The sequence below is a fragment of the Acomys russatus genome, chromosome 13 (assembly GCF_903995435.1).
Source record: "Acomys russatus chromosome 13, mAcoRus1.1, whole genome shotgun sequence".
NCBI classification, from domain to species: domain Eukaryota; kingdom Metazoa; phylum Chordata; class Mammalia; order Rodentia; family Muridae; genus Acomys; species Acomys russatus.
Genome location: NC_067149.1, coordinates 14,917,320 through 14,935,482, shown reverse-complemented (window position 1 = coordinate 14,935,482; position 18,163 = coordinate 14,917,320). Strand labels below are relative to the sequence as shown.

Here is an 18,163-nt window from a genome sequence, read left to right as displayed (position 1 = left end):
TTAATTTAGAGACAGGGTCTATGTAGCCTTGGCTGGTCTGAAACCCACTACATAGGGGCCTCAAACTCACTCTACTTGCTTGTGCTTCCCGAGTGCTGGGATTAAATTTTTACACACCTCGCTAGTGTACATCGTTTCATCCCCCCACCCCCCTCCTTTTTTTTCAAGACAGGGTTTCTCCGTGTAGCCCTGGCTGTCCTGGAACTCACTCTGTAGACCGGGCTGGCCTCCAACTCAGAGTTCAACCTGCCTCTGCCTCCCACGAGCGGGATTAAGGGTGTGCGCCATCAGCACGGGCTCTCCCCATCTTTCAATCAGGTCTCCTCTGCCCATACTCTGCACTCCCTACTCCCAGAAACAGGCCATCTGCTGTCTTCTTTATTCCGTTCTTTTTGTTGTCGTTGGGTTTTCTAGACAGAGTCTCTCTTGTAGCCTTGGCTGTCCTGGCCTCACTTTGTAGACCAGGCTGTCCTTGAACTCATAGCAACCCATCAGCCTCTGCCTCCCAAGCGCTCGGACTGAAGGCCCGTGCTACCATGCCCAGCTTACTTTATTTATTTATTTTTTTTGTAGACCAGGCTGGCCTCGAACTCACAGCGATCCGCCTGCCTCTGCTGGGACTAAAGGCGTGCGCCACCACGCCTGGCTCACTTTATTCTGTTCTAAAACTGCTTTTTTGTCCCAAACTCAGGGAGTTCATTTTTTGTTGTTGTTTTGTTTTTTAACACCTTCCAGTGTTCCATGCGTTCCTTGCTCAAGGCCACAAGGGGCAGAACCATTAGTCTAACCCGGGCTCCTCTCAGCAAGCCCACTGCATGTGTGCAATGATGGGAAGGGCCCGTCCTGGGCTGTCCAGAGACAAGCTGGGACCCATGTCCCGCGGAGATGCCTCCGCCCGTCTCTACTGCCCACTTTACACCGGATTGTCTATTGTCTTACTATTGTGTCTAGCTCTGCCTGTGGCTAGCACAATTTTCCTTGTGCCCTTGTGTCCGGCCTAGACTCTGCCAACGGGGACTTGTTAGTAGACCTTTGCCACGGCAGTTCTCAATCTGAAGAAAAACTCAGAGCTCTCTTCATGGGTGTTAAAGACACAGCTTTCTGCCTCAAGTGTGTAGTGGGACTCAGGAAAACCTGCATTTTAGCACCCTGGACTGGTCTACAATCCTCGGAGGACTGTCCCAGTTAGGATTATTTCCTGCTGTAATTAACATTGCACACAGCTGAGGAAAATGAGAAAACCGCCCCTTTGTTTCTGGGCACCTCCCTTGACAGGTGGACATTCTCTTGACTGGCTCCTTGCCACAGGTGCATGCGCCCCACGTGCTCTTCCTGTTGGTGTCATCCCGGACCCAGGACCCTCCAACCCCCCCCCCCCCCCCCCCCCCCCCCGCAGCTGTGGCCCTCCTTCCCACCCTTACCTCCAGTCCCTGCCCCCTCCCACAACCCTTCCCCAGCATATTTTATTGTCCCAGGCTAAGTTTTCCCTGAGGGGGTGGGGGCAGGGGACTCCTGGCTAGATGAACAGGATGCTCCACACTCACCCAGTCCTACTGAATGGGCACTTTTTCCACCTGAGAAAACCCTCTATTTTCTACCAGAGAAACGGGCAGAGGCCTCTCTCTGGAACTTGGATGGAGAGATGTTACTCCCAGGAAGGGACTCCGTCTTTTGTAAACATCCCAAAGCAGGCCAAACCTGCCGTTCCTTTGTTGGGGCAGGGGGAATGGAATCTTACCGATAAGGCAAGGAAAGCTTGCAAACAAGGGCGGCCCACCCTCCTCCCTCAGGCCTCCAAGCACCCCATACTTAAAAGGGAAGGGAAAAGAAAGCACCAACAAAAGAGTTTAAGTAATTCCCAGCTTTTTCAAATACGAAGCATTTTTAACCAATCCATTTTTTTAATTCTTAAATTCTTGACATTACAGAACTAAACTGAAATTTATTAACATTCCACTCTTACATTTTTTATCGACAAACAGAAAATAAAATCCATGAGCCAAAAAACCCAAACAAAACTAAAAACAGGGAAAAGCTTATAAAACTAAATATGGATCCCAGCATTAACAGCTGAACAGAGAATGTGATTTTCTTTCTTAAATTCTTAGCGGATGATAAAGTGTAGAAACTGAACACTTACAAATTATTTAAAACCTGGAATCACTGACCAGAAATTACACAGTTGGATCATGGGAAAACAGCAGAAGGGGGTTAACGAGCGAACCTACACTGTTCTAGCTGCACCCCATGCCCTTCTCAGAGGAGAGCCTGGCATTGATTAGATACTGGGCCAGGCTAATACTGGCAGCTGAGCCAGTGATAGTGACCTGCCTTCCAGAAGAGCCTTCCACCGGGTTGGCAATTTTGATCTGGGCCCCGGACATCTGGCGGATCTCGTTGATGTTGGCGCCTTGGCGCCCGATTATGCAGCCGATTAAGTTATTTGGAATGGTGAGTTCGTGGGTCGTTTGAGTAGATGCATCCAAACTTGCCCAATAGCCTTTCACCTCGGGGGAGCTGGAGTCAATTCCGGCGAATCCCGTCCCGCCGTGCATCATGGCAAAGTGAGACTGTTGTCTTGCCACCTGGTTCAGCTTGGCCAGATCCAGCGGAGAAATGGTGTGTTGTCCTTGAATCGAGTAGGCGTCTAGAGGTGGTCCCTCCAGGTCGTGGGTGGCGTGGGGGTAGCCCGCCGCGTCGCTGCAGCGATCTTGGCCGCCCGCGCAGATGACTGGCGAGCTGGCCGGCATGGGCTGGTACGGGATGGTCATGACTCTCCCTTGCGGAGACTGGGAGAGCGTCTCCAGCATGACCAGGCAGATCTGCTTGACACACTCGGTGACTGACTGCGGCACGCCGGCGATGGTGATGGCCCGCTCGGTCGAGTTGGGCAGCATATCCCCCGCCACCTGGACCTGGGCCCCCGTGCTCTCGCGGATCTCCTTGATCTTGCAGCCGCCCTTGCCGATCAGGGAGCCACACTGGGTGGCGGGCACCACCAGCCGCAGGGTGACCGGGGGCCTGCTGGCCGCCGTGCTGTTGGTCATGGAGCTGTTGATATCTTCCTCCAGCTTGTCGATGATCATGGCGAAGGCCTTAAAGATGGCATTGGTGGGCCCGGTCAGCGTGATGATTCTCTCCGGGCAGTTCCCCTCCGAGATGTTGATCCGCGCGCCGCTCTCCTCGCGGATCCTTTTCACCGACTCCCCTTTCTTCCCGATGATGCTGCCTACTTCCTTTCCGTGCATCAGCAGCCGAATGGTGAGAGTCACGTTGAGTCCGCTTTCAGTCACACCGGCGTCCATGGCGAGCGGCGGGCGGGCGGCGTTCGGGAGTTGGGCTCGTTACGTGGTCAAGTCCTGGGCGGCTGGCGGGGGAGGGGAGGAGTAGGCCCGAACTGCCGGCGCGAGGCGAGCGGGGGCCGGCGGGAGCGGGCGGGCGCGGGCGGGAGGCCGCGGCGGCGTCGCAGGAAGAGCGGCGGCGGCGGCGGGGGCGAGCGGGGCCGGGAGCGGCGGACGGGCGGGTGGGCGAGGGCGCGGCGGTGGCGACTCCGGCGGCAGCCTCGGCGGTCTGGGCGGGGCGGGAAGCCCGCTTTCAACCCCGCGTACCCTCTGACCCCGGAAGTGCTTGTCACGCAGGACCCCTAGGAGGGGAAAAAAAAAAAAAAAAAAGGACCGGCTTTTTAGGTCACAAGACTGCGCCAGCGCGCGCGCTATGTTTGAGAAAAATAACCCCGTGGCGCCACGGGACGGGAGAAAAAAAAAAACGCCCAACGAGGGCGAACCGGGGAACCCGGCAGGGCTTGAGAGGGAGCACGTGTTTTATTAACCGTAGAGAGACGGGTCAGGGGGCTGGGACGATGAGTGTTCTGGGGATGGGGACAGGTGACATTTTCCCCGCTCCGCCGAGGAGTTCCGAGCGCGGAACGATACAGGCAGCCGGGGAGGCTACTGCAGCAGGCGGCAGCCGGGACGCCGCGGGTTTAAAAACGTGCGCGTGAGGCGTCCAGGGCGCATGCGCGGGAGCAAGGCCGCGGGAGGGGGGGCCGGGCAGGGCCCGCGGTGCCTTCCGGTGCGGGAGGGGGAGGGGCGGCGAGGCGCGGCCCTGGCGTCCGTGCACGCGCCGCGGAGGGCACGTGGGGCCCCCCCCCCTCCGTCCCCGGCGTCCGGGCGCCTCGTACCAGCGCCCCCCAACCTTGGTCTGGGGGTTCCGGTGGCTGCGTCCCGTGCGCAGAAAAGCCTGGAGGCTCGCCCACCCCAGCGAGCGCCGCTGGGGCCCGCGGTGGTGTTTTTTTTTTTTTTTTTTTTTCGGGGGGAGGGGGGAGTGTTTTCGGAACTCGGGCCGCTGGAAGAATGGCGTCCATTTACATAATGCTTTGTTTGCATTCTGTGGGCCTCGCGTCCGCCAAGCCCTCCTGCCCCTTGTTGCCGTCTCTCCCGCGATGGCCTCTTTTTAGACGTTACAAGTGTGGGGCGCACTGAACGGGTGCCGGCCGCGCCGCCCCTCGTCCCCCGCGCGCGCAGCCAGGCCCGGGCCACGCTCCCCGGGGTTGGCCAGCCCTCGGCGCGGCCGCCATCTTGGGAGGTCTTCCCGACCGAGTCCTCACGGCCCGAAATGGCCATCGGCGGTCTGGAGGAGCGAGCTGTGATTCCTCCTTGGTCCACCGCCATAGTCAGCCTAGCGGGGGGTCGTGTGAGAATGCGTTTCATACCTCAGAGAAAGGGCTAAAGTTTGCCCTCCTCCGCTACCCGCTTCCACGTTCCCCCCACACCCCACCGCCAAACAGCGGGGAGGGCTGGGAGCCATGTTTCCCAACAAAATGGCGACACGTGTCGCCAACGGGAAGTTGGGGGTGGGTCCGAAAGCTCTAGAACGTGCGTCTTATCATTCTCAGCCCTTCCCCACGTCGAAGCGGCAGGCTACTTGGAAGATATTTTTTTTGGCAGAAACTTAACGCTCTCCAGCTCCCTTGTTGGGCCCCCGAATAACTAACATGCAGACCTAACGCTGCTGCTTACCGAGCAATGGCAGGCAGGTCTGTGTGTCTGGGCAGGAACTAGCCAAGCACCCGAGCATCTAGAAACTCATTTTCCTACACCTTGTACAGGTTGTGCTGTAACCATTAAAGATTTTATGGCTAAGAAATCATCAGGATGCCCGTGTCTCACTGTTCAACTGTCCAGTGACCCACAAGTTCAAATTAGGTCCATTTTATAGTCGAGCAGATGGTGGTGGTTGATTTCCCACACCAGATTCCATTCTAAACATTTTACTACTTGCAAACCTTTTTTTTTTTTTTTTTTTTGATTGAAATGAAGTGGGATTTACTTCTCTTTTTCCCCTAACAGAGCAAGATAAACCCAGAGAGGTGAAGTGACTGACTCAAGGTCACACAGTATGTCGAATGGGATCCATTTCTTCTGATTTCTTTACTGGTGAGCGCCTTTTGCATATTTTTATTTAAATTAGTTTGAGGTTTTAATGTTGCAGAGCTGGATGTAAGACATAGGGTCTCTAGCACTTTTTAACAAACTCTCTGCCCCTAAGCCACATTCCCAGCCCTTGTGTTTTTCTTGCAAAGTCACTATGTAGCCCAGCTTGCCCTGAACTCTGGATCCTCCCGTCTCAGCTTCTCAGTGGAACTACAAGCATGTGCCATCACTGGCAGGATTGTAGAACTTAAATATTGAAGAACGTGGTAAGAAGCAGGTGGATTTCTGAGAATTTGAGGTCAGCAAGGGTTACACAACAAGATCCTGTTTCAAAAAGAAAAAGAATTTAAATGCTTTTCAGTGCTTGAGATGAGCTTGTCTTTTTTTTTTCTTAATATTTTATTTAATTTTAATTTATGTGCATTGGTGTAAGGGTGTCAGATGTTGGAGTTTCAGACGGTTGTGAGCTGCCGTGTGGGTGCTGTGAATTGAACCTGGGTCCTTTGGAAGAGCAAGCAGGGCTCTTAACCACTGAGCCATCTCTTCAGCCCGTCCGCCCCCCCCCCCCCCCCCCTTTAAAAAGGATTTTCAAGACAGGGTTTCTCTGTGTAACAGTCCTTGGCTATCCTGGACTAACTTTTGTTACCAGGCTGGCCTTGAACTCACAGTGATCTACCTGCCTCTGCCTTCCGAGTGCTGGGATTAAAGGCATGGGCTGCCGTGCCTGGCCTTTTTTTTTTTTTTTTTTTTTTTTGAAGTTTTGAGACAGGGTTTCTCTGTGTAGCCTTGGCTATCCTGGACTCACTCTGTAGACCAGGCTGGCCTCGAACTCACAGCAATCCGCCTGCCTCTGCCTCCCGAGTGCTGGGATTAAAGGTGTGTGCCACCACGCCCGGCTCTTTTTTTTTTTTTTTTTTTTAGATATATTTATTTATTATGTATATTATATTATGTATATTATTATATTATTATGTATATAGTATTTCACCTGCTTGTACACTTGCACATCAGAAGAGGGCACCAGATCTCATTATAGATGGTTGCTGGGAATTGAACTCAGGACCTTTGGAAGAGTAGCCAGTGCTATTAACCTCTGAGCCATCTCTCCAGTCCAGGCTTGTTTTTTTAAAGGGGCCACTCAGATAACTGGTTGCTGTACAGTCAGTTCCTGTTTGTCTGTTCAGTGTCTTCCAGTTAGTGACACTTATTTAGGCTCAAATATTAAGCCTCTGGATGAGGACAGGAAATGGAAGTGACTCAGTTGCCCAAAGGTTCAAGTATCTGTTAATCTGGCTCCGTCTGTGTCACATTTTTGTCCACTGCCTCCAGGGGAGCAAACAGTTTTCTATATGACTCACTTTCCTTCATTATGTGTGTGGTGGATTTCTGGCTTCTGCATCCCAATCAATGCCTTAAGCTGAGAGATAAAATAAATTATTTTATCCAACTCGAATCCTCCATTTCTCTGCAAATTCTGACAGGGTATGGAAGAGCAATAGGTAACTCATGACCTGTGGACTCTTCAACGTGTGGGCCAAACAGCAAGCATGTACCTAAGCGGCTTTACTGTGTGGGTGTCAAGGACAGAAGTGCTTTTTGTTTGGAATCACAATGAGAACCTGTGTGGAACTTTCCAAATAAATGTTATTTTACTTAACTTTGCAAACAGCTTTACTGGGTACACAGTAGCAGCAATGACAGTAGCACGAAGAGCTCAGTGTGTGAAAGGCACTGTTGCGAGCATTTTTGGGTGCTTTAATTCAATGCTTCCCACATTTTAAAAAGCATTGTAAGAAATTTAAATGACTCATGTACACACACATACAATGAAACTATTACAAAAGAGAATTACTGCTTGAAATATACTCTAGAAAATTCTGCCCATTTCTTTATATTCAAGGAAACAGGAGCAATTATAACTAAAGTAATTACACACTAATAAGTAGGTTATGACAGATACATATGTTTGGTCTTTACAGAATGTGAAATGAATGGTGATATTTCTGTTTTACACAAGTAAAGGACTTGAGTATAGGCCATTTGAGTACCGAAACTGCATGCTGAACTCCTAAACTACATATGGATTTTGCTGAATTCCTCTTTTTGCATGGGGACCCAGTAGATTAAGGCATTTAAAATATTAGTGAGTGAGCCAGGCGTAGTGGTGCACGCCTTTAATCCCAACACTCGGGAGGCAGAGGCAGGTGGATCACTGTGAGTTCGAGGCCAGCCTGGTCTACAAAGTGAGTCCAGGACAGCAACAGCAAGGCTATACAGAGAAACCCTGTCTCGAAAAACAAAAACAAAACAAAACAAAACAAAAAAATTAGTAAGTACTAAAAAGTCAGGCAATAGAGACAGGCATGGTGGTGCACATCTTTAATCCCAGCACTCTAGAGGCAGAGGCAGGTGGATCTCTGAGTTTGAGGCCAGCCTGATTTATATAGTGAATTCCAGGCCAGCCATGGCTTCTGTCTCAAAACAAACAAAAAACAAAACCAGGTAACAAAAATATGAAATTAGAGCCAGGCATGGTGTCGGCGTTCCTTTAATACCAGCACTCGGGAGGCAGAGACAGGTGGATCTCTGTGAGTTTGAGGCCAGCCTGGTCTACAGAGTCTAGGACAACCAGGGCTATAAGAAACCCTATTTGAAACAGACAAACCAGGACTACAAGAGAAACCCTATTTCTTTTCCCTCATCCCCCACCCCCCAAGACAGGGTCTCTCTGTTAGCCTTGGCTGTCCTGGACTCTTTGTAGACCACGCTGGCCTTGAACTCACAGTGTCCTCCTGCCTCTGCTTCCCGAGTGCTGGGGTTAAAGGTGTGTGCCACCGTGCCCTTTTTCCTTTTTTAAAGATTTATTATTATTTATACAGTATTTTGCCCGCATGTGTGACTGCCTGCAACAAGAAGGCACTGGATCTCACTACAGATGGTTGTGAGCCACCACATGCTTGCTGGGAATTGAACTCCCTGGGACCTTTGGAAGAGCAGCCAGTGCTCTTAACCTCTGAGTACCCCCTCCTTTTTTTTTTTTTTTTTTGGCTTTTCCAGACAGGGTTTCTCTGTGTAGTCCCGGCTGTCCTAGGCTCACTTTGTAGACCAGGTTGGCCTCGAACTCACAGATATCCACCTGCCTCTGCCTCCCAAGTGCTGGGATTAAAGGTGTGCGCCACCACGTCTGGCTCCTCTTTTTTTTTTTTTTTTTAAGTTATTTTTAATATTGGCTCCTCTTTTTTTTTTAAAGTTATTTTTAATATTTTTATTTTATGTGTGAGTGTTTTTGCCTACATGTATGTAGTTGTACCTTGTGTGTGAAGTGCCTGACAAGGCCCGAAGAGGTTGTCGAATCCCCCGGAACTATTGTTACAAATGGCTTGAGCTGCCATGCTCACAAGTGCTGGGAATTGAACCAGAGTCCTTCTGGAAGAGCAGCCAGTGCGCTCACTAGATGAGCCATCTGTTTCTCCAGCCCTCCTGATTTTCTTTTACCTGAGTACCTCTAGGACTTAGTGTCCTTCCTCAGGGAACCCTTCCTTTCCCAGGTCTCTCTGCTCTGTGTCTCCTCTCCTTCTACTAGAATACTATTCTTTTCCTTTCAGAGGTCCATATTTTGCTGTTAAGTTGTACAGTGATCTCTCAGGTGTTAACATGTGCCCTGCAGGCCACAGGAGCCTTGGGTGATCCTGTAATCCAGCAAAGAGGGCTCTGGTCTTTTTTTTGGTTTTTCGAGACAGGGTTTCTCTGTGTAGCCCTGGCTGTCCTGGACTCACTTTGTAGACCAGGCTGGCCTCGAACTCATAGCGATCCACCTGCCTCTGCCTCCCGAGTGCTGGGATTAAAGGCGTGCGCCACCACGCCCGGCTTGAGGGCTCTGGTCTTTAGAGTCTTAGGATCTGTGTCCAACCTCTGGACTCATTAGGTGTGAGACTTATATAATCTGTCTGGACTTAAATGTTTCCATATATAAAACAAAAGGCCAACTAATCTCCAAGTTCTTTTCTTCCTTATTTTATTTTATTTTGAATTAAAAAATTTTTTTCAAGGCAGGGTTTCTTTGTGTAATAGCTGTGGTTGTCCTGGACTCACTTTGTAGACTAGGCTGTCCTCGAACTCACAGAAATCCGCCTGTCAGATAGATGATTTTTATTTCCTCTTAGCTTACATTGACATGCTACATAAACCCTTTCACAGTGATTTTTACATTGCTTAAGTATCACAGAAAACTTTGCCCCTCAGCTGTTAGTACCTGTGCTTCATGAAGAGAAGACTTTGCTGAGTGAAGGTTAGACAGCTTGTTGGGACTTGAGTCTAAGGATTTAGTCTCTTGACTCCTGGTTGTAGATTATTCCTTTTTTTGCTGTGCCTGCGGCAATAAATTCAACTGTAGGAAAGTCCCTAAACTCAGAAGGCCTCCCAGCTGGTCTGTTTTTTGTCTCAGAACATCTATTTGAATTGCCTTAGGCCTTTGACTCTCTTGTGCTACTCTTCTCCCCTCTTGTTCTTTCTTATTTATTTTTAACTTATTTGCATATGAGTGCTTTATGTACCAAAGAGGGCATCAGCTCACATTATGGATGGTTGTGAGCCACCATGTGGTTGCTGGGAATTGAACTCAGGACCTCTGAAAGAGCAGGCAGCGCTCTTAACCACTGAGCCATCTCTCCAGCCCCCCCCCCCCCCTGTTCTTAAATGTTTCCGTTTATGGCTTTGAGAAAGGATGGAGATAATTATTACTCAGTTTCCTGAGAATAGGGAGCCGAGTGAGTAGGGACCACAATTCTCTATCTGATCAAGCAAATATAGTAGAGCTATATAAATTGGCTAACATGGGCTGGAGAGATGGCTCAGTGGTTAAGAGGACTGACTGCTCATGAGTTCAATTCCGAGCAACCACATGGTGGCTCACAATTATCTATAATGTGATCTGATGCCCTCTTCTGGCCTGCAGAGTACATGCAGACAGCACTGTATACATAATAAATAAATAAATCTTTAAAAAAACAAAAACAAAAATGCTAATTTGCTAACCTGTAGTATTCTGTTTTGTTCTAAAAACAGTTTCACTTTTTTCTCTTCACCCTTCAGTTTTATTCACATTTTCTTTTGTTATTATTTTCTTTTATTGTTGTTGGGGTTTTTTTCATTTTCTTTTTTTTTTTTTTTGGTTTTTAGAGACAGGGTTTCTCTATGTAGTCTTGGCTGTCCTTGTGGACTAGGCTGTCCTTGAACTAACAGAGATTCGCCTGCCTCTGCCTTTGCAAGTTTAAAGGTGTATTCCTGGCTGTTGTTGTTTTGAGATAAGGTCTCACTATGTAGTTCAGTCTAGCTCAAATTCGCAATTTTCCTACTTTAGTCTTTCACTAAACTGGTTATTATTTTTTCTTCTTCTTCCTCCTCCTCCTCCTCTTTTTCTTCTTTTTCGAGACAAGGTTTCTCTGTATGTAGCCTTGGCTGTCCTAGCACTTCACTCTGTAGACCAGGCTGGCCTCAAACTCACAGAGATTGAACGTTTGTGCTAGTATGTCACACTCACTTTTCTTTGTTTAAACATTATTTGGAGCTGGGCAGAGGTGGCACACACCTTTAAACCCAGGACTTGGGAGGCAGAGGACTTGGGAGGCAGAGTTTGATACCAGCCTGGTCTATAGAGTGAATTCCAGGACCACCAGGGCTACACAAAGAAATACTATTTTGAACCTCCTCACCCCAAAATACCCACATTTATATGTGTGCGCTTAAATTTGTGCCAGTGCTTGTAGAAGCCAAAACGGGGTGTCAGATCTCCTGGAGTTGGAGTTACAGGCTTTTTTGTTGCTGTTTTATTTTTCGAGACAGGGTTTCTCTGTATAGCCTTGGCTGACCTGGACTCAACTTTGTAAACCAGCCTGACCTCAAACTCACGGAGATCTATCTGCCTCTGCCTCTCTGCCTCCCAAGTGCTGGGATTACAGGCGTGTGCCACCATGCCCAGCTATAATTACTCTTTAAAAAAAATTTTTTTAGCTGGGCGGTGGTGGTACACATCTATAATCCCAGCATTCGAGAAGCAGAGGCAGGTGGATCACTGAGTTCAAGGCCAACCTGGTCTAAAAGTGAGTCCAGGACAGCCAAGGATACACAGAGAAACCCTGTCTCAGGGTGGGGGGGGGGATTCTTAGTGGAAATTAAGAGAATTGGTTACTGTCGTAAAAAAAAAACTAGCCATTATACGGGCTGGAGAGATGGCTCAGTAGTTAAGCATGCCTGCTGACCGCCCTGTCACCTGTGGGCATCTTGCAGCTGTCTGTAATTCTACCTCCAGAGGATCTGACACCCATTCTAGCCTCTGCAGGCAGCTGTGGACATCAATATACATGTGGTACTTGCACATACTCACAAACATGAATAAAATAATTATATTAGGGCTGGGCCATGTAGCTCAGTGAAGTTCTTGCCTGGTGTGCCAATGCTCTGGATTTGATCCCTACCATTCCCCACCTCACCCCCCCAAAAAAGAAAATGTGAACTGAGAAAGTACCAGCTTAGGAACATGTCCTGTCTACTTTGCAGATTGTAGCAGTTTGGCTTTATGTCCTGGTGACCATGTTTTCTGTTAGTAGGTCCATGATAGACACAAGAAATATGTGAAGTGTTATGCAGAAGTTAGCAGGAAATAGAGTAACGTTCTTGGCCTAAGTTCTCCCAGTTGGATAAAATGATGTTCACAGATGCCGACAGATACCCAAACAGTATGCAGATGGGTATGTGGAGGGAACTTAAAGGGGAAGACGAGAATGCAGACGTGAAAGATAGAAAGTGAAGAAGAGAAGGAAAAAGCTGAACGAATACAGCAGAGAGAATGTCTGGCTGTGGTGCACACACTGTTAATCCCAGCACTCAGGAAGCAGAGGCAGGCAGGTCTCTGAGTTCGAGTCTAGTCTGGTCTATGGAGTGAGTTCCAGGACAGCCAGGACTACAGAGGGAAACTCAGTCTCAAAAGACCAAAAGAAAAAAAATTGCTATTTTTATATGTATGGCTATTTTGCCTCATATATGTCTGTGTACTACATATGTGTCTGGTGCTGATGGAGGCAGAAGAGGGCATTGAGTCACCTGAAACTGCAGTTACAGATGGTGTGAGCTGACATGGATGCTGGGGACCCAGATTCTCTTCAAGAGCAGCCAGTGCTGCTTAACTGAGCTACTTTTCCAGCCCTCAATTCTCTATTTCCCAAAGCATGCAGAGACTTCCCCCCACCCCAAGACAGGGTTTCTCTGTGTAGCCTTGGCTGTCCTGGAGTAGCTTTGTAGACCAGGCTAGCCTCGAACTCACAGTGATCCACCTGCCTCTGCCTATGAAGTGCTGGGATTAAAGGTGTGCGCCACCATGCCCAGAATTCACTTTTTTTTGCTATCAGTTGGAGATAGGTTTCTATGCCAATAATTTTAATTCTAGCCTAAATTTAGTTGGTTTATCAGGGAAAATACGTTTCAAAAGCCATAGAAGAGGGCTGGGAACGGGAATGCGCACCTGGATCCCCAGCCCCTGGGAGACTGAGGCAAGAGGATGATGAGGTCGAGGCTAGTCTGGGGGACAGTGTGAAGTCCTGTCTCAGAAAAACAAGGGAAAAAGATCACAGAAAATACCTTAACTTAAAATTCATTGTGTTTGGTCAGTCACTGATTGCCTTATGTAGCCTACATGCTGGCATCTAAGAAAGAAGGAAGCCAGATGGTGGTAGTATGCTCCTGTAATCTCAATGGGAAGATGAGGTGAGGATTACTCAAAGACCTTTTCTCTCTTTTTTTTTTTTTTTTTGGTTTTTTGAGACAGGGTTTCTCTGTGTAGCCTTGGCCATCCTGGACTCACTTTGTAGACCAGGCTGGCCTCGAACTCACAGCGATCTGTGAGTCTTTGTCTGCATCTAAGTATGTGCACCACATCTGTCTGGTGCCCAAGGAGGTCAGAAGAGGGGTTTCTCTCTAGAACTGGAGTTGCAGATGGTTATGAACCACCATATGGATTTGAACCAAAGTCCTTTGTAAGAGCAAGTGCTCTTAACCACTGAGTCATCTGTCAGGGTTTGGGTTTTGGTTTTTTGGTTTTGTTGTTGTTGTTGTTTTGGCTTTTTGAGGCAGGATTTCTCTGTGTGGCCTTGGCTGTCCTGGACTTACTTTGTAGACCAGGCTGGCCTTGAACTCACATGGATCTGCCTGCCTCTGCCTCCCAAGTGCTGGGATTAAAGGTGTGTGCCACTACCTGTCAGGCTCTGTTTTTAAGGAAGAATATGTATGTACTTGGTTAACAGATTTGAGATAGAAGGGAAAAGAATTCCCGAGAAGTTGCTGCTTTATTCAGAATAACAGAAGTACATTTCACTTGGTCATTTCTCTGATCCCACCTACTAAGCATACAAGGGAGACATTGTTAGAGACTTGTTTTCAGAGACAGTTACTTCAACCAGAAAAAGCATTTGTTCATCATTGCTCACTGCTAAAATCTGTTGTTTCCAGGGCTTGGGAGATGGCTCACCAGTTGAGGGGGGTACTGGCTGTTTATCCAAGAGGATCTGGGTTCAATTCCTAGGACCCACGTGGCACCTAGTGGTCTGTAACTCCATCTAGTTCCGGGTGATCTGAAGCCCTCTTCTGGCTTCCACTGACATTGCATGAGTGTGATGTATAGACATACATGCAGACAGAACACTCGTATTTGACAGAAGTAAAATAAATCTAAATAGAATTTCATAGACCATATCAGCAGTAAAAGGGATACCCCTTCTAGGTGGTGAGGACACAAGGAAAGGTAGTGAGAAACCACCGGTTGAGTTTCCAGTATGCTGGGCAGCAGAGGTGCCTTGGTTCTCAGAATACTTGCATATACACAGTGCCCTGTGCAGCGCGGAGCCCCCGTATGGGTGTGGGGTTCTAGTTGTTATCTGCTGTACATGAAACTTTGAAGGGCACTTTCACAGTATCTGTAGTGTACCTGTTTTGGACTGTTGAACCACATGGGATTGGAGATGAACTTTGTGCTGATGCCATCATGCCTCCTTTAGTTGTTGTTTTGAGCTAGGCCCTTGCTAGCACAGGTTGATTATGTACTCACTGCTCATCGTACTCTTCCTGCCCCCTTCCTTTATTAATCACCTTCCTTCCTTTGTTAATTACTTATTCTGAGATAGGGTCTCACTGAATATGTACAGCAGGCTGGCCTCAGTCTGGATCTTCTTGCTTCTGCTTTCCTGTGTAGGATTATAGTTGTGAAGTTAATGAGCTTTAAAAAAATCTTTCCTGGGCTGGAGAGATGGCGCAGAGGTTAAGAGCACTGTCTGCTCTATAGTGTGATCTGATGCCCTCTACTGGTATGCAGGTGTAAATGCAAGCAGAGCACTGTATATGTAATTAAAAAAAAAGATTGATTTATTTATTATGTATACAGTGTTTATCTGCAGGCCACAAGAGGTCACTAGATCACGTTATAGATGGTTTGAGCCACCACATGGTTGCTGGGACTTGAACTCAGGTCCTCTGGAAGATAGACAGTACTCTTAACCTCTGAGCCATCTCTCCAGCCCAAATAAATAAATCTTTAAAAAGTTTTTTTTCCTTTGCCCAACTTTTTTCTGTACCTCATCCTAGGACTTCCTAGGTGGTCCTTGTCTCCTTTCATGTTACATATATTCTGTTATCCTCTCTTATTTCCCTTACTATGACTTTTTAAAAAAAGATTTATTATTTATTATGTATACAGTGTTCTGTGTGCATGTAACGCCTGCACACCAGAAGAGAAAACCAGATTGCATTATAGATGGTTGTGAGCCACCATGTGGTTGCTGGGAATTGAACTCATGACCTTTGGAAGAACAGCCACTGCTCTTTACCTCTGTGCCATCTTTCCAGCCCTCCTTTCTATGACTTTTAAAAAGAGTTTTTTCGGGGCTGGAGAGATGGCTCAGTGGTTAAGAGCACTGACTGCTCTTCCAGAGGTCCTGAGTTCAATTCCCAGCAACCACATGGTGGCTCATAGCCATCTATAATGTGATCTGATGCCCTCTTCTGGTATGCAGGCATACATGTAAGCAGAACATTGTATATGTAATAGATAAATAAATCTTTAAAAAAAAAGTTTTTTCTTTCTTTCTTTCTTTTTTTTTTGTTTTTTTTTTTTTTTTTTTTTTTGAGACAGGGTTTCTCTGTGTAGCCTTGGCTGTTCTCAACTCACTTTGTAGACCAGGCTGGCCTTAAACTCACAGCGATCCGCCTGCCTATCCCCCTCCCCCAAGAATTGAGATTAAAGACATGCGTTACCATGCCTGGCTTTCTTTCCACAGGGTTTCTCTGTGTAACAGATCTAGCTATCCTGAGACTCGCTCTGTCCTTCTCATCCTTTTTATCCAATCCCCTCCTCCCCCAAAAGGCAGAGTCTCTCTACATAGGCTTGGCAGTGTTGCTACTCCCTGTGTAGACTAATCTAACCCAGAGTCACCTAATTCTGTCTCCCAAGTGCTGGGATTAAAGGCATGCACCTGTCCACCCTCTTTTTCTTTGTTTGTTTGTTTGTTTTTTCTTCTTCTTCTTTTTGTGTTTTTGTTTGTTTTTTGAGACAAGGTCTCTGTGTAGCCTTGGCTATCCTGGACTGGCTTTGTAGACCAGGCTGGCTTCGACCTCACAGTGATCTGCCTGCCCTTTCCTCCAAGTGCTGTGATTAAAGGTGTGCACCACCATGCCTAGCCCTGTGGGAGCTTTTCTTGAAGATGGAATAAATGCCAGAGCCCTGAGATGGGGCAGGGTGCTCTGAAGAGAGGCTGCCATTGTTGCTTTTGCTGTTGGTTGATTGCAGTTTGTTGTGGATGGTTATGGTTTGTCAAGTAGTTTTACACAAAGAGATGAGAAGAAGTTGAATATCCTGATGGCAAAGGTCAAACGTGCCCCAAGGAACCCTAAGCCCCTGATCAGCAGGAGTAGTCCAAAGACGTCTATGCTCCATTTCCCCTTTAACCTTCTTTCTTGCCTACCTAGTGTTAGGGGTCTTAGAAGGGTGGCGAAGGATGGTAAATATAGGAACCCAATAAAGTAGTAAAAAGTCTGGCTACAAGTAACAAAAAGGCTTTTTGTTGTTGGTTTGTTTGTTTTAAAGATTTATTGTGTATATAATGTTCTGCCTGCATATGTGACTGCCACCAAGAAGAGGGCACCAGATCTCATGATAGATGTTTGTGAGCCACCATGTGGTTGCTGGGAATTGAACTCAGGACCTCTGGAAGAGCAGCCAGTGCTCTTAACCTCTGAGCCATCTCTTCTGTTTTTGGTGTTTTGAGACAGGGTTTCTTTCTCTGTGTAACCTTGATTGTCCTGGACAGCATTGTAGACCAGGCTGCCCTTGAACTCACAGTGATCCTCCTGCCTCTGCCTCCCAAGTGCTGGGATTAAAGGCCACCACACCTGGCTCAGCCTTCTTGTTGGTTTTGTTTTGAGACTGACTGGGTCTCACACAGTCTAAGTTGGCATTGTACTTGCTAGATAGCTAAAGATGACCGTGGACTTCTGATCCTGCATCAACCTTTCAAATGGTTTGTACCACCATTCCCAGCTTACTATGTTTTGTTTTTAATACTTTTTAACATTTATTTTACGTATGTGTGCATACACTTGTGCCATAGTTCACATTGTGCCGCAATACATGTAGAGGTCAGAGCACAGCTTGTAGGAGTTGATTATATCCATTTACCATGTGGGTCCTAGGGAATCAAACTCAGGTTGTCTTGGCAGCAGGTGCCTTTACCTGCTGAGCTATTTCAGTAGCTTTATGTTTTTCAAAACAGTGTATTATGTAACCTGGACTGCCCTGAAGGCTCCATCTTTTTGCCTTAGCTTCCAGAGCACTGGGATTACCTGTGCTTCAACATGCCTGCCTGGCTAACAGTAATAAAGATTTATTTAAACTAAAGATTCTAGGTGTGTATGTGTACACATACCCATGAGACTGGGTAGGAGGGGTGTGTTTGCAATTGGTACATGTGGTGTTTCTTTCTGCGTGTGTGTTTGGAGTATGTGCACTTGTGCACACATGTATAAGGCCAGAGAAAGTTTTTAATTGTCCTCTTTTTTTCAGCGGGAGGGGTTTGGGACACGGTTTCTTTGTGTAACCTGGCTGTCTTGGACTCAACTTTTGTAGACCAGGCTGGCCTTGAACTCAGATCTTCCTGCCTCTGCCTCCCTGAGTCCTGGGATTAAAAGCATGTGCCACCACTGCCTGGTGATTGCCCTCCTTTATCATTCCCTACCTTATTTCTTTTAGGTAAGGTCTCTTCCTGAACCCAGAGCTCTTTTGAGCTAGAATGGCAGCCAGCTAGCACCAGTGATCTTCCTTCCTGTCTTTTTCCTGCAGAGTACTGGATTAGAGGGCTTCCTGGGAGCAAGCCACGCTTGTAACATAGTGGTCGGGATCTGAACTTGGAGCCTCATGCTTACACAGCAACTCTGAACTACTCAGCCAGTTCCCCAGCTCCTGGATAGAGGTTTTTAATAAATATTTCCTTTTCTGCGTATGCAAGCAGTCTTTGTACTGTACACGAAGAAATGAAGCACTAAAACTAAATCCCAAACTTCTCAGGGAGCCGACACCTAGGTAGGTGGCCTTGTTAGTGTTTATTGTCAGTTGACACAAACTAGAATCGCGGCATGAAGGTACCTCAATTAAAGACTTGCCTCCATCAGACTGGCCTGTGCATGTGTTTGTGAGA

The 18,163-nt window shown here is 47.6% G+C and overlaps 1 protein-coding gene across 1 annotated transcript; it reads right to left on the bottom strand.

Annotated features, from left to right (window-relative positions):
* Window positions 1-1,694: 1,694 nt before the first annotated feature.
* Window positions 1,695-3,438, bottom strand: Pcbp1 (poly(rC) binding protein 1). The gene has a single exon (XM_051154848.1). The coding sequence runs from the start codon at window positions 3,303-3,305 to the stop codon at window positions 2,235-2,237; it is 1,071 nt and encodes a 356-aa protein (XP_051010805.1). The 5' UTR covers window positions 3,306-3,438; the 3' UTR covers window positions 1,695-2,234.
* Window positions 3,439-18,163: the final 14,725 nt, after the last annotated feature.

What these genes read in the sequence shown, in the direction of transcription:
- Pcbp1 (XM_051154848.1), bottom strand. Translation starts at nt 3,305, where the DNA reads ATGGACGCCGGTGTGACTGAAAGCGGACTCAACGTGACTCTCACCATT.